General features: G+C 39.6%; 1 protein-coding gene across 1 annotated transcript; it reads left to right on the top strand.

Annotated features, from left to right (window-relative positions):
• Positions 1-1,012: 1,012 nt before the first annotated feature.
• LOC104618424 (receptor-type tyrosine-protein phosphatase eta-like) lies at positions 1,013-13,312 on the top strand. Its single transcript, XM_010284010.1, has 15 exons — positions 1,013-1,297; positions 1,549-1,683; positions 4,253-4,463; positions 4,611-4,729; positions 5,302-5,389; positions 6,498-6,539; positions 7,377-7,385; positions 7,476-7,563; positions 8,708-8,798; positions 9,593-9,666; positions 9,824-9,958; positions 10,345-10,464; positions 11,235-11,395; positions 11,876-12,011; positions 12,744-13,312. Exons 1-15 carry the CDS (start codon positions 1,066-1,068, stop codon positions 12,900-12,902), a joined length of 1,800 nt encoding a protein of 599 aa, XP_010282312.1. The 5' UTR covers positions 1,013-1,065; the 3' UTR covers positions 12,903-13,312.
• The last annotated feature ends 1,247 nt before the right edge of the window (positions 13,313-14,559 follow it).

Genomic DNA, 14,559 nt, shown 5'->3' with positions numbered 1-14,559 from the left:
GATCTTGAAGGTTCTTTCCAACCTAGTGAGTCTGTAATTCTGTAATCTAAATCTACCCTCTTGCAGTTTAAAGCCATTGCCCCATGTCCCATCACTACATGTCCTAGTAAAAAGTCCCTCTCCAGCTTTCCTGTAGGCCTCCTTCAGGTACTGGAAGGCTGCTATAAGGTCTCCCCAGAGCCTTCTCTTTTCTGGGCTGAACAACCCCAACTCTCTCAGACTGTCTTCACAGGAGAGCCCCCTGATCATCTGCATGGCCCTCCTATGGACCTGCTCCAACAGGTCCATGTCTTTCTTATGTTGGGAGCCCCAGAGCTGGATGAAATACTCCAGGTGGGGTCTCACCAGAGCAGAGTAGAGGGGCAGAATCACTTCCCTTGACCTGCTGGCCACGCTTCTTTTGAAGCAGCCCAGGATGCGATCGGCCTTCTATGCTGCAAGTGCACATTGCCAGGTGATGTTGAGCTTCTTTCATCAATCAACACCCCCGAGTCCTTCTCCTCAAGGCTGCTCTGAATCCATTCTCCACCCAGCCTGTATCCATGTTTGGGATTGCTCCGACCCAGGTGCAGGACCCTGCACTTGGCCTTGTTGAACTTCATGAGGTTCGCATAGGCCCACCTCTCCAGCCTGTCAAGGCCCCTCTGGATGGCATCCCTTCTCTCCAGTGTGTCGTCTGCACCACACAGCTTGGTGTTGTTGGCAAACCTGCTGCGGGTGCACTCAATACTGCTGTCCGTGTCACTGGCAAAGATGTTAAACAGTGCCAGTCCCGGTACTGACCCCTGAGGAATGCCACTCGTCACTGGTCTCTCATTTCCCTTCCTTATGGGGTAGTAAATCCTTGTAGGCAGTAGCTTCATCTTTTTAAAAGTGGAAAGGGATACTGAGGTTTTACAAACGTTTATACACAGAACTTAAAAATAGACAGCTTTTTCTATTTACTGCAATACTTGATTTCTTACTCCTCTTTTTTTTAGTATTCTTTTTGTTGTTTTTTTTTTTTCAGTTCCTGCCTTAGTGAATTCATTCCAGTGTGAACCAGTGGCCAGGGAGTCTTCCCTAATGCTGAAGTGGGAATGTCCTTCTGGTAACAATTCTGGCTTCAAAATTAAAATCTTTAATGATACGTGGGAAAAAGAAGAACAGACTCTATCCTGCATCACAGAAGGCTCAGAGGAAACCTTCAGAATAGCATCTTTAGATTATTTCAGCACCTATACTGTTACTATTGCAACTCTTTCAAATAGTTCTGAAAGCCCTTCAGTGCAGAAAATGTGTAATACGAGCATTACTGGTAAGCATCAAGATTTGAGAATGAAAGATATTCATAGGACCAAAATATTAACATCGTGATTGCAGAATACCAAACTTGATATGCCATTATTAGCCTACAGATTATGAATAAAACACTACCTTCATGCAAAGTGAAATGTGATGCACAATAAATATGCATTATATGAACGGCATCAGTATTACAGCATTTTCTTGTTTGGAAAACTTTTCTTTATCTGTCATTAGGGTACTAAAACATATTTCTTTTCATAGACCCACCTGCTCCAAGCAAAGCTCCTTTAGTCAAGGCAGTCAGTCACAGCTCGTTGTCTGTTGAATTCTCTGATTTTGAGTCAGTGAATGGACCATTGAAAGCCTATGCAGTAATGATCACAACAGAAGAACAAGGTAAGATGTTATGATATTATCTTGTAGTGTGTGAGAAACATTTATCAGACAGTATTATGTCTTAAACTCTAGGTGTTAAGTGCATAAGAGAAAAAGCTGACTCAGTATTTTCAATCACCTTTCAAAAGTCATGAGACAAATATCTTGCTTGCTTGAAATCAGATCACTCCTTGTTTTCAGAAAGCCACTGTTTTCACTCACCCTTTTCCAGCTTGACTTATCCTTGCATATGTCTTATATGTATTGCCATTGTGCTTATTGCCATCTTGATTTGCCAGTGATTCCTGCCACAAGATCGTGTAGTATGCTTTTTTTCCCCCCACAGAATAATTTTCAGGGCTACTAATATAACCAACTTTGGAATGTAGGATGTTTTTTCTCCCTTCTTCAGCTGGAAGTACCTGAAGTAAGATCTTAAAAAACAAACAAACAAACAAACAAAAAAAGCTTTCCTTCTGATTTTACTTAAAACACTTTATTAACTGAGAGAGATGGAGTGCAGGTGGAAGGCTTGAATAGCATTGTCAGCGTTACATGCCATGGGAGGTTGAATGCCAGGGAAAGCCAGAGAGGGAAGTCTATCAAACTCACCTCTTTAGAGCATCAAAACAGAGAAAGGTCTTTAATTGGTGAATGTCTAGTGATGAATCATAAAATTAAGGAACTTACCTTTGCAGTGTTCTTTTCATTTCTGCCAGTCTACTGGAGGAATAAAGCAGCTGATGGAGATGGTTTCCCCCAAGTGGGATTTGACATTCATGCTTATCTATCTAGTCTTAACACTGGAAATTCAACTTGCAGCATTTTGACTGTAGGTCTTTCTTCTGTGGTTTCCCATACAATATATGTCCAAGAAATGCCCGTATATATATGTATAGTACATCAGTGTAGAAAATTCCTATTTTTCGTATACCTCTTCAGCTGCCCCACAGTTGTTGATTTGAATTGTCGATCTCTTACACAGAGCTTTGCTTGTACCTTCAGCCAATTCTATTTAGTCTTGATGAGATTCAGTGTGTTCTTCTGTGTGGTTTTGATTGCAAGGTATTCAAGAAAGAGGACTTTCAAGATGTGATTGAAAGAAATAAGGAAGGAAGATCACTTGTATTTATAATATAGAGTCTGAGTGCTTTGATAGGGGTAGAAAACCATCCCCATGGCCAACGATTGCTTCAGCTTTATAGTGTTGAAATAGCAGTAATATGCTTGAGATATCTTTCTCTGTCTTAAAACAGACATCATTGCCTTTAGGATGGAGACAGGGGACTTTATTCCATTGTGTAAGCAGTGATGTCTAAGGCTGTTTTGGATATTACCCTAGGACATCTCAAGACATCCACGAGGAGCTGCAGATGTAACTTGGGGTGTACATCCATTTGGAATGGAAACTAGGGACCAGACAGGACGTATAACGTATCTCAGATAGTATTGAACACCAATTTCTAGGCAACTGAATTAACTGCAACCTCAGCTGCTTTTAATGTAACCAAACTAGTGCTTTGGAAGAGCTGTCTTGCATCCTATTCTTGCACAGTTATAGTTGATGAAAGCTTTGCTGCTGGTGGCAGTGAGCCACCAGCTCACTGGTGGCAGACCAAACCTTGTCTACACAGCTGTGGAAGACTTACTAGAGCTTTTCCAGCTTTCAGAGCTCCTGTAAGGCTTCTCCTTTTTAAAGGTGAATTCAATACTGTATCTGCTTTTAGAAGGAGCTTTTAGCTTTATAAAGGCACTCCGTAGAGAGCAATGTATGCAAATTTCAGTCAAATGAGTAAGATTCTTCTTCTTTCCGCAACACTTTGAATATATACATCAGTTTGCATGTTTTTGAGTTGTTGGACAACTGGTAATTTGAGCTTCTTTATTACCTCTTAGGTCACATGTGCCTCAACTGTATAATCTGCCTCAAGTTTCTAGGGTTCCCATTCTAACAACAGACATTGTAAAGTGATGCTGTTCTTCAGATGGTGTCCTGTTGGTCACTGTTTGACTGTGGTAGCCCGTTCTTCTTAGTCTTCTGGAAGAGAAACTGTTCTGATCACAGTTTTGTCCAGTGCTTGTCTATGTCAAGAGAAGACAGAAATTAAGTCTTTCATCTCTTAGAGTTAAGGTGTGAGACTTCTTGTAAGACACAGCAAGGTAGTATAGGTCAGGATGAGTTTAGTGCTACCCTGAGTGAGGCTTAATGCTGTTTGGGTAGCACAGTGTTACCAAATACCAACTGACTTTTTCTACACCGTTTGCATTGCACTCTCTACATATGATAGTTGATAGAGTGCATATGTACCTTCACAGAGAAGGTCCACTATACATGGTAGAAGTAAAACCAAAAGGAGATTAAAACAAATAACACTGGGGAGTAGGGAGATAGTTCAGTAAATTATACTGTAGTAGCAGAGATTTCTGAGACTGTCTGTTGCACTCAGCCTTTCATTTCAGGCAGTATTTACAGAGTAATGACAACTGTGGTTAATGTGACACACTGTGTATTACTGTCTCGGCCACTGTGCCGATTGATTCAAAATCAATGGATGATGTATACTGCATATATCCTTGTTTTTTCCTGAAGGTTGTGGGTCTTTGAAGTCTAAATTGAACAACACATACAAAGATTTCAAGAAGATGACTGCAGTCGCCTATGTAACATATGTCATAGATACAGAGCAGGCAAAATCACCTTCTTTCCACTCTCAGAATGGTACAAACATTGTTAATATAGGCAAGGGAAACACAATGTATGGCTACGAAAATGGACCATTGATTCCACTTCGTTCATACAGGTATTTATCTGTCAAACCTTTGTTTGGTTAATTTTGCTGCAGTTGAAATCTAGAAGATGATCTAATGAAAAGATTACAGATCTTGCTTAAGGCTATTAAAACCATGTAATGTACATGTTTTTGTTTTTTCTTCTCCTTTATCAACAGGGCAAGTGTTGCAGGTTTCACTAACATAACCTTTAGCATGGTCAACATCATTGTTGCGGAAGATAGTTATGTATCGTTTTCACCCTGTTCTGAGGCGGTTTTGCTACCGCAGGATCCAGGTATTGTTAATGTCAAATATAGGACTGGCAGCTTGGCACATATACAGTGTGTGGAGGTTCTTTAATTATGGCAAGTTTCATAATAGCAAAACACCTGTTGGTTTCTTTGTGACGGACTGTTCCTTTCTAGCTTTGTGGTGACACTGCTCTGTAAATTCATACCTTGCTGATTCTGTGGGTCACCATGTATGATTTCTAATGTGGAAGTAATCAAACGCTGTGCTATTCATGGCATGCCAGAAGGGATTGTATGGCACAGTGAGACTTTGGCATGGAAACAAGTGGCAAAAAGCAGTTAGTGTTCTAACAGTTCCGGTAAATTAGAAGCGGCTGTACTGGAATGCAAATACTGGTCTTTTGATCCCAATTTTTTATTAATTTATCATTCTTGGTTTATTATTCTTAATGAAATTTCAATACTGGTACTGCCAAAGGACACAGTAAAGGAAAGACATTTAGTAGAGCAGAGTGTGCTCTGTCACTTGTGAGGTTCTCTTGTAGCATGTTGATTGAGTTAGATCATTACCAAAGAGGTAAATCAGTCATGAGTAATACTTGTTCTCTTTTATCAGGTGTTATTGCTGGAGCTGTTATTGGATGCCTTTTAGCTATATTGGCTGTAGTTGCTGTAGGGGGTTTCATATTCTGGAAAAGGAGAAGGTAATGTGTGTTCATTATTGTATTTGTTGTGATGAGGAACACCAGTATTTCACTTCTGTATCTTTCTCCAAAAAGGCCTCTCTCTCTGTTTTATACACTTCCATCATGATGCTTTAAAATACATTCTATTAAAAATCTTGTTTGCATGTTACAGATTACAGTTGATGTATTAAACTAGTTAAATGACTGTTCAACCCCATAGTTACAAACTAATGAGTTAAGATTTGTTTTGTTTAGCTCTTTTGAGTTCATGCATGCTGATGAAGTAATTCAGTCAGAATTGAGCAAACATCACAAATTGTTGTGCTGAAAGACATATGTAATTGTATCTTAGATGGTTTTATTTTAAATTATCCATTAATCACGCTTTGTAATTGCTTGATGGCCTGTCACATGAAACTTCCATTCTGGAGTTTCCAGAAGCTGATGAGTTCCCTAGTGTTTGAGCTGGTCTCTCAGTTTCCAGTCTTTTCCAAATAATCTGGGACTTAAGAGTCCACAAAGGCTTTTTCCTGCTTCTGATCATGTGGTATATCCTTTCTAAAGAGTTGGCTATAGGGCCTTTAGTCCAGTTTTCTTAGTTTCTTTGATTAACTGGTGTTATTTCTACAAGCATGTCCAGTAGCTGTGGACAATAATGAGAAAAGCTTCCTTTAAAGCTAGAAACAATTATTTTCATTCAACTACCACTTGTAGTACCACTATACTACAGTGTATAGTGTTTCAGTACCACTGACACATCACTGTTGAACCCTTACTGTAGGGATGCTGAGATTAGTAGCAATTCTTCTGAGATGTTAGGTAGCGATGCAGACCCCTCAGATGTACTTCTGCCACCAAACTATGTGCTTTGTGTTCAGGTGTTACACTCTGGTTCCAACAGAAAGAAATGGCCCCATTGCACATCATCACTGAATGAAGGATGAAGTATTTTGTTCTTACTCCAAGTGTAAGGTTTGCCTCAGGAGGGGTTTTTTTTGCACAGGAGGAGATGCTTTAAAAGAAATTGTTCTGAACAGGCAGAGGAAATAGCTGTCATCAGAAATCTCATACGCATTCCATTAAATTCTGGTGTGAACCTATTGTGTTATTTTCTTTCTCGTTATAGGAAAGATAAAAGAAATACTGAAGTGTCCTTTTCTCCAATTAAGTAAGTCCATATCCTTTCACACATTGTTTTCTGAGCTCAAGTGATATTGGCAAAACTCACTCTGAACCCTGATACTTGTTTTCTGTGCAGTGTTACACAGAATTTTGCAGTATGGAATTTAAAGACTCCAGTCTGCAGACTAAAAGTAATCATATTGATTGAGACTTCCAGAGCTGCTACAGGGATTTGACTGCTCACTTCATGAATTGCTATTAGACACGCAAATGCTCCACGTAGTTTTGAAGAACTGGATGTTTGAATGAAACGCAGGCTTCTGTGCACATTGAGGAAACAATCCAAATTGTTGATAAAGTGCACATAGCCAAAATTCTGCACTGTGGCCTGAGTTTTCCTTTGCTTTATGACTACTTTGAGCCATTAATGTGGATAATGTTGAGATTGTAAAAGGGTAAAAGGCCATGGGAGGGTAACCACAATGTATTGCAAGTGACAGGCAGTGCAGTTGAGTCACATTATTGGTTCTTGTACCAATTTTTGTGCTGAGGGAAAGGCATGGCCAGAGCATCCCATGAAGTCCCACCTGTGTAGACTTTAATAGTTGACATTAAAATACACCAGGGAATGGGGCCAATCCGATGGAAGTACCAAAGTGGCTGACTGATACCTTCTGTGATAATCTTCTCCTGAAGGATGTGCTGTTCTCTCCTTGGTTTAACAGATGGGTTAAATGCTATGCTTGATATCCTGTCCCCTGTAAATGCACAGTTTTGTGGCTGCTACTAACAGTCATGCTTTCATTCTTAGATTCACATAGTGAAAAATACAGCTGCATGTGTCTAATCAACCTTTTTTTCTTCCCCCCACCCTCCCCTGAAGAATCAAGAAGTAAGTAAAGCACACTTTCTAACACATTAACTGAATTCATGGTTTATTTACCTAATACCAGTTACCAATACGTGGCTTTTCTCATTTTAGATCAAAAATGATTAAAGTGGAGAACTTTGAGTCCTACTTTAAGAAGCAGCAAGCTGACTCCAACTGTGGCTTTGCTGAAGAGTATGAGGTATGTGCCCTCAGTGGAAACTGCTTCATGACAAATATTTCTGGAAAGGCAAATTAGCTTTCCTGTGGAGAGTGTACGCAAGGCTTACTGAGGGCGAAGAAAAGGGACTTTATTACAGAGACTATAAAGCCGCATGTATAGCCTTCCCTTCCCTGATTCAGCTATGAATTTAGTTGAAGTGCATGATAAATACTTCACATCCTGAACCATTATCTCTACCTGTGAGCTTATAGCATGGCCTGTTGCACACAGCTCTCACCAGAGCTGGGATTTTCAGAGTCCTTGCCCTAGTTGCACTGCAGAGTTGGCCTAGGGAAAGCTGTTTAACTTCCCTGCACTTAGGGTTTTTTAATCTTCTTGTTGCTTTTCTACACAGCAAGACAGGTCTCTTGCTAATATCACTGACTTCTTTAATGCGCAGGTGTGATTTGCAACCCACACCTGTGAGTAGCTCGAGGGAGCAGTCAGAGAAACAGCAGTTATGATTTGCTTAGTGACCGTAACTGTTCTTCTATGAAATGTGCTAAAGCTCAGTTGCTATAAGGTATGAAAGACAGGAATCGAGCATCAGTAAGGATTCTATGTTGTCATGTCTGCTGTTTTAAAGAATCTCTTTTTTTTTTTTTTCCTTCATCTCCTTGAAGCTATTAATTGACTTCCTCCTTCTTTCCAGATCAGATTCTGTCCTTTTGATCGTACTTTGCAGGCTGGTGCTCTGCCTTGACTTCATCTCAGATTTTGCTTCCTTCAGTCCTTTCATAATGTACTTGCTCCCTTTCTGCCTGTAACATCCTCATAGTTTACGGCGAAGTCATTCGCTGCCTTGGGGTCCAAATGAGTGTGCAGCTGATGTCAATGTCCTGTATTTCTGCAAAACCATTGCTGGGCTTTTAAAAGCTCATCTCTGGGTTTTAAACATGCTACTGTTCCTACGTTCTGTATTAATCCTTTCTCTATCCAGTTTGCTACTGTCACCATCACACTCTGTAAAAAGCTGATTTTTATCATCATTTATGCCAGTTTCACATGCCAACTTTTACAGCAAAGGCCAAGAGGGTTTGGAGTATTTGTCTGTTTCAGTCACATGTTTCTGTGTTATCCCTAAACCACAACCAGGTGCTCATGAATACTTCTTTTATTGTAGGAACTCAAGTCTGCTGGCGTTCATCAGCCCAAATTTGCTGCTGAACTGGCTGAGAACAGGGGAAAAAATAGATATAACAACGTCTTACCTTGTGAGTTACTCTCTTAGGTTTTGCATCTTCTACTGGTTGAGTTTTTAGGTGAAAAACCTTGGGTTTGGCTAATCTGTCTTTAATAGTACCCAGAAGTTTCAAAGAGGAGTTAATGTCATCAATTTCCAAGTGAATTAATTTGGGCTGTTGCTTTCCCAAAATCACTGTGTAAGCAAACCTAACTTTCCCTTAATTAAATAATTTTAATTTTCCATTCATGAGAAACCTGCAGTCCAGATTGAAAAAAACAGAGGTTAATGGTTGAATATGGACAGACAGATGTGTGGAGCTATGAGAAATATTAAGACCCTGCTGGCCAGCTGTGCAGATGAACCAAGAGCCTAAGCCCTGCCAGGCTGTCTGCGGGCACCCCAAAGTAGCAGAGTGCAAGAAGGAATTGGAAGGCAAACAGTGAAGGGTACTTAGGAATGCTTTGGAGGAAAAACATCATCTGCAATGGCAGCAGGAGACAAATTACCTATTTTTCTTCAGTAATTAAAACTATAGTAAATTTTGTGTGGATTAAAATATATAAATATGCAAAACCAAACCATGTTTAAAAAAGTAATCTGAGTATTCTGAATTTTTATCCTGGCCACTCATTTTTCTGAAGGCTTTCATTATAAAAATTCTAAACTCATCATCTATTTATGATTCCTGAAGTTATATTCTTATTCTTAGAATGCATATTGTTCTAAAACACCTTTTGTTTAGAAACCATGCATTAGATAAGCAGTATTTTGCTGAAAGGTTCTAGTTCTAAAATTCGTAATTTTCCTTTTTTCTTTTGGCAGATGATATTTCTCGTGTTAAACTTTCAGATCAAAGCTCTGCAGCTGATGACTATATTAATGCAAACTATATGCCTGTAAGTTGCTTCATTAGTTGAAATTAAATACAATGTGTATTTTTATTATGTGGTCTTAACAGATCATAATGACGTTTAAAATCAGCTTTTTATGTCTCGCTGGTGCAAGCATGTCTGTGTATATTTATTTATTTTGATTTTTTATTATTCTTCTTAGGGCTATAACTCAAAAAAGGCATTTATTGCTGCACAGGGTCCTTTACCCAATACCATTGAAGACTTCTGGCGCATGATTTGGGAAAAGAACATCTACTCTATTGTTATGTTGACAAAATGTGTTGAACAAGCCCGGGTATGTTTTTATTAAAACTGAACTGTCTCTTGAAGAAGGTTGGATCTCTTCTAATTTTGTTGTTAGACTTTCTTTTAACAACCATCCACTTACTGGAAGACTGTTTTCTAAATTAAATAGGCCAAATTTTTTTAGCTTTTTCCCTTTTTTATATCTGCCGACTGTCAGAATAGATTGTCTCAGGAGGGTTGTGGATTCGCTGCATTTAAGGCTGGGTTCTTCTCCCTAAAGAATGATTTTGGTAGAGCTTCTCCTGCCTTGAGATAGACCATTGGGAAGGGCGACGTGCTTTCTAACCCCGCTTCAGGTGGTGTGTTACTTAAAACTAACCGTCAGTTGCTTCGTTGCTGTGTGTAATGTGTCTAACCTTGTAACTCTTTTCTTAGACAAAATGTGAGCAGTACTGGCCAGACAAACAATCCAAGAGCTACGGTGACGTTATTGTGACAATGGTCTCAGAGATTGTCCTTCCAGAATGGACAATAAGGGACTTCACTGTAGAAAAGGTGAGTACACCCTCAGCTGTGAGCTGTGTACACCTATCTGTAGAAGTGGTTTATCATATAACTGTAACTTCAAATGTCAAGCAACACTGGAGTGACAGAATATAATAATTTCACTAAAATGTAATCAAAGTTAACTGAGGGGAAAGGGTAAGAGTGGTTTATTTTAATTTGAGGCTTTGAATGTATTGGTCTGCTTTCTGCTAAAAGTCTGATTTAAAATCTTTCATGGCATTTACTGACAATGAGGCTCTGGTGATATTCATGTATATGCATTTGTTTATATGTCCTGGCATCCCACAACAGTGTTTTAGTAACATATCCAGAGATGGGAGTGAGTTGTCAGTAAGATCCTCTCTGTTGGCAGAAAGCTATCTGCCAGCAAAATCCAGCCCGCTAATGGGAATTACTGATTGTCCCATCAGTGATCCTGCAGCTCCTGTTTCTCTGCCCGAGACTTCGGGTTTGGACCTTTGGTTTGTGCAGATACTTGGAATATCTGCTAGACTGCACAATTAGCAGTGTCAGCAAATGTAATGCAAAAGATATGATCTTGGAGTAAAGTGAAAAGTAAAAGGAAATTATTTCAAAGTATTCTCTCCCAGAGTAGAAGGAAGAGGGAAACTGAAATATCATTGATCAAATTACTGTGCAGTTTTTAACAGGTATCTTTAATGAAGCTGAGCTTTGCCTGGTACTTACGGTAGGGAGCCCTACTGTTGCTCCTCTGAAGCCTGTTTGTTTTCTGTTTTTTTTAACGTGTATTCCTGTAGTCCAACACACCAGAGAGCCACACAGTGCGCCAGTTCCATTTCACCTCCTGGCCAGATCACGGAGTGCCAGAGACAACAGACCTTCTCATCAACTTCAGGCACCTTGTTCATGAATATAGCAGTCAAAATCCAATCGACTCTCCTACTCTGGTGCACTGCAGGTAGGAAGAACATGTTTGTGTTAGAAACGCTTTTATTTTGTGGCTTTTTAGAGAACAATGTGATTAAAAAAAAAAGGAAAAATAAGTCTCTTTGCTGAAGGACATGGGCTGTTCACCCTGCGGAATTAAAACCTTTGCCCCAACATAGCAATGCTGTACAGATAGCAAAGTACATGATACAAAATTTTGTTAAAATAGACTGTCTCTCCTAGCCTGGAAAACTTAGCTGAAAAAGTTGCCTTTTCAAGTGCTTTCATATGTAATCTCGTGCAAGTGTAAGGCTGGGAAGCCCAGAAGCATGTCCTCCTTCCCTCCCTCTTGGCGGTGGTAAGAACCATCTCTCTGGACTGCAGAGGCTTGTAATACCTGTGCCACTGAAACGACAGAAAGCATCTTACGAGCTTCACTGGCTTTTCATCAGGCCACCCGTTAGCAGGTAGTTGAGAGAAAGCACTAACTAGCTTCCCCGTGTCACCACAGTGCTGGTGTCGGGAGGACAGGGACATTCATCGCCATTGACCGCCTGATTCAGCAGATTGAAATGGAGAATACTGTGGATGTGTATGGAGTGGTGTATGATCTTCGCATGCACCGACCATTAATGGTGCAAACTGAGGTAAGGCTGTCTTTCATCCAGCAGCATGTTTTTCGAATGTGCATAATAATCCAGAAAAGGTGGATTCAAGATGTAGCTCAGAATTGCAGGGAGATGAGGTATTAAGGAGCAATCTGAAACGGCTCTGTATTAACTTCCCTCCCTCGTGCCTCATCTCTTCCCACAACAGTAGTGGCAGGCAGTGGCCGTCGCACGTCCAAGCAATCTCTTTGTTACAGAGTATTTTGTAGGACTAGCATTTGCAGCTGGAAAGAATCAAATACTGAAAAAGTTTTGGGGTTTTTTACAGCTTGTTTTACCCATGTGAGTTTTATCTCTATAGCTGTGAGCCAGAATTATCTTGAGTCAAGAGGTCTCAGTGCACATCTTTTCTTTTGTGTTCTGCAGAAACACACGTGTTCCTCCTGAAATTATCACTTTGATCCAAAAAGATGTGTGGATTAACTCAAGCTGATTTGGAAAAGGCTGTAAAAAACCTCCATCATGAAAGTCTTTTAAGACAGTGTTAGGCATGACAGTAAATTTGGCCCTACTTTGTATGGAGGGATTGATCAGATGACACCATGAGGTCCTTTCCAGCCCTGTTTTCTATGAACTATACATACAACTTCTAAAAAATACTCTGAGATAACATTCAATGCAGTGAATCCAAAAATTTAGGAGCAGGATTACTTCCAAAATCAGGTCTTTTCTAGAAATATATTACCCTACTTTTTCTTTTTCTCCCATCAGGACCAGTACGTCTTCCTAAACCAGTGTGTTATGGATATTATTAGATCCCAGAAAGAGAAGAAAACCGATCTTATTTACCAAAACACGACAGCAATGGCAATCTATGAAAATTTCACACCTGGGCCAGGCTTCGGGAAGGCCAATGGCTACCACACATAGCCTGGAAGGAACGCAGCGTCTCCAGGAGGTGTTGCCTGCGCATAGGAAAGGGAGATGTTTTACTCATGTTTTCCGGGATTGTGTGCAGTGTCTCATGTCTGGCTGCTCCAGTTCTGTCCGCATTCGAAGATGTGACCTACAGGAGGGAAAACACAATGCTGGCAGGAGCTGCAGATTGATATTAAAAAAAAAAAACAAAACACCCAAGCAAAACTATTTAAAGTTAACAGAGGAATCCTGCTTTTTCTTGGGAATTTAACAGTGCTGATAGATGAAATAGCATTTGCAGTATGAATGGTGAACTACAATTTAAATATTAAAATAATAACACAAGCTTTTTATTACAATTTTATATTATTTCATTTACAGACACCAGACTTGTGGGCTGTTTTAATATATTTAATTATAAGTTTCAGGAACATATTTTATCTACTGTATCTGGTTACTTAGCTAATAGATATGTGCCTCTGTGATTTTTATTTTTTTTCTGTGTTCCTTTTTATTTAAAAAAGGAGTACAAACAACTCCTACAAATGGACATTTATACTTGGAAATTGTGCCTTTTCTAGTTGCTACTCTAGAAAAAAAAACAGCAGAGATTCTATTTTTATACTGAAACTCTTAATGAGAACACAGATTTTTTTAACTAAGGCTTATGTCAAACTTAACTGTAGTTGCACTGTTGGCAGGACTCTCTAGAAGTTTGGAGGTGAGCTTTCTTTTTGCATTTCACCACAAATATCCCCTGCCTTAATGTTTTGGTGCCTCTGCTAGAGGAAGAGGAGTGTGGTCTGTCACTCCAAGCTTTAACTATAAGTAAAAAACCTGAGCAAGCGAATACATGAACGTGTGTGCGGGGGTGTGTGTGGGTGTGTATGAAGGACAGAATAGCTCCTCCCTGTTCCTGGCTGATATTCCTGTTTTTATACAATTTATAATGACTTATTTAAAGGTGCAATATATGATTTACTGAATAATGATCACTCTATTCTAATAGAGTTTTACTCAGGTTGGTGTCTTATTATTGTTGTTCTTTTTCCTCAAATATAGAAATCTGTGAAAATGTCGAACTAAGGTTCCAAGTGTCCAAACACTCCCAAACAGATTGACTGGCTTTACTGTTTCTACCAAAACAAATTGCACAAAATTCTGCTGTAAAGACCAATTTCTCAGTTGTTTTAGCCATTCAGAACTGAGACACATCTTACTTGCCTGCATCTCATTAATGATTGTTTTATAATTATTTGTGATATACTGCTGCTGTTGTTGTAACTGGTCCTTTTAAAAACAGAACAAACAAGCAGAAGACCCCTAGTTGCTGATTTTACGAGTCAGGAATTAGCATGGATTTATTTTGCTGGTACGGAACTGTTAGACTTACGAAGGCATTACCATTGAAGGACTTCTTAATTAGCTGGGGGGGCGGGTTGGTCTTCGGGTCATTGCACTGGTTGCATTGCAAAGGAATATGAAGTTTATGAATAATGCTATAGAATAGCTATAAAGTGGTGAAAAATCTTATGAAGGTTTAATAACCAGAGTCCCTGGAATTCTGCTGCTTTTTTGGATTTGTTTTTGTTTTTGTTTTAGCAGAGTTGTAAGAAAAAGCTACAGATACTAGGAGTATATGTGGCATTACAGTGGAATCTGGCAACCT

Source organism: Phaethon lepturus, unplaced genomic scaffold (assembly GCF_000687285.1).
Source record: "Phaethon lepturus isolate BGI_N335 unplaced genomic scaffold, ASM68728v1 scaffold20070, whole genome shotgun sequence".
Classification (NCBI taxonomy): Eukaryota; Metazoa; Chordata; class Aves; order Phaethontiformes; family Phaethontidae; genus Phaethon; species Phaethon lepturus.
Note: the sequence above shows the minus strand (reverse complement) of the source record. Positions and strands in the feature narration are given on the sequence as shown.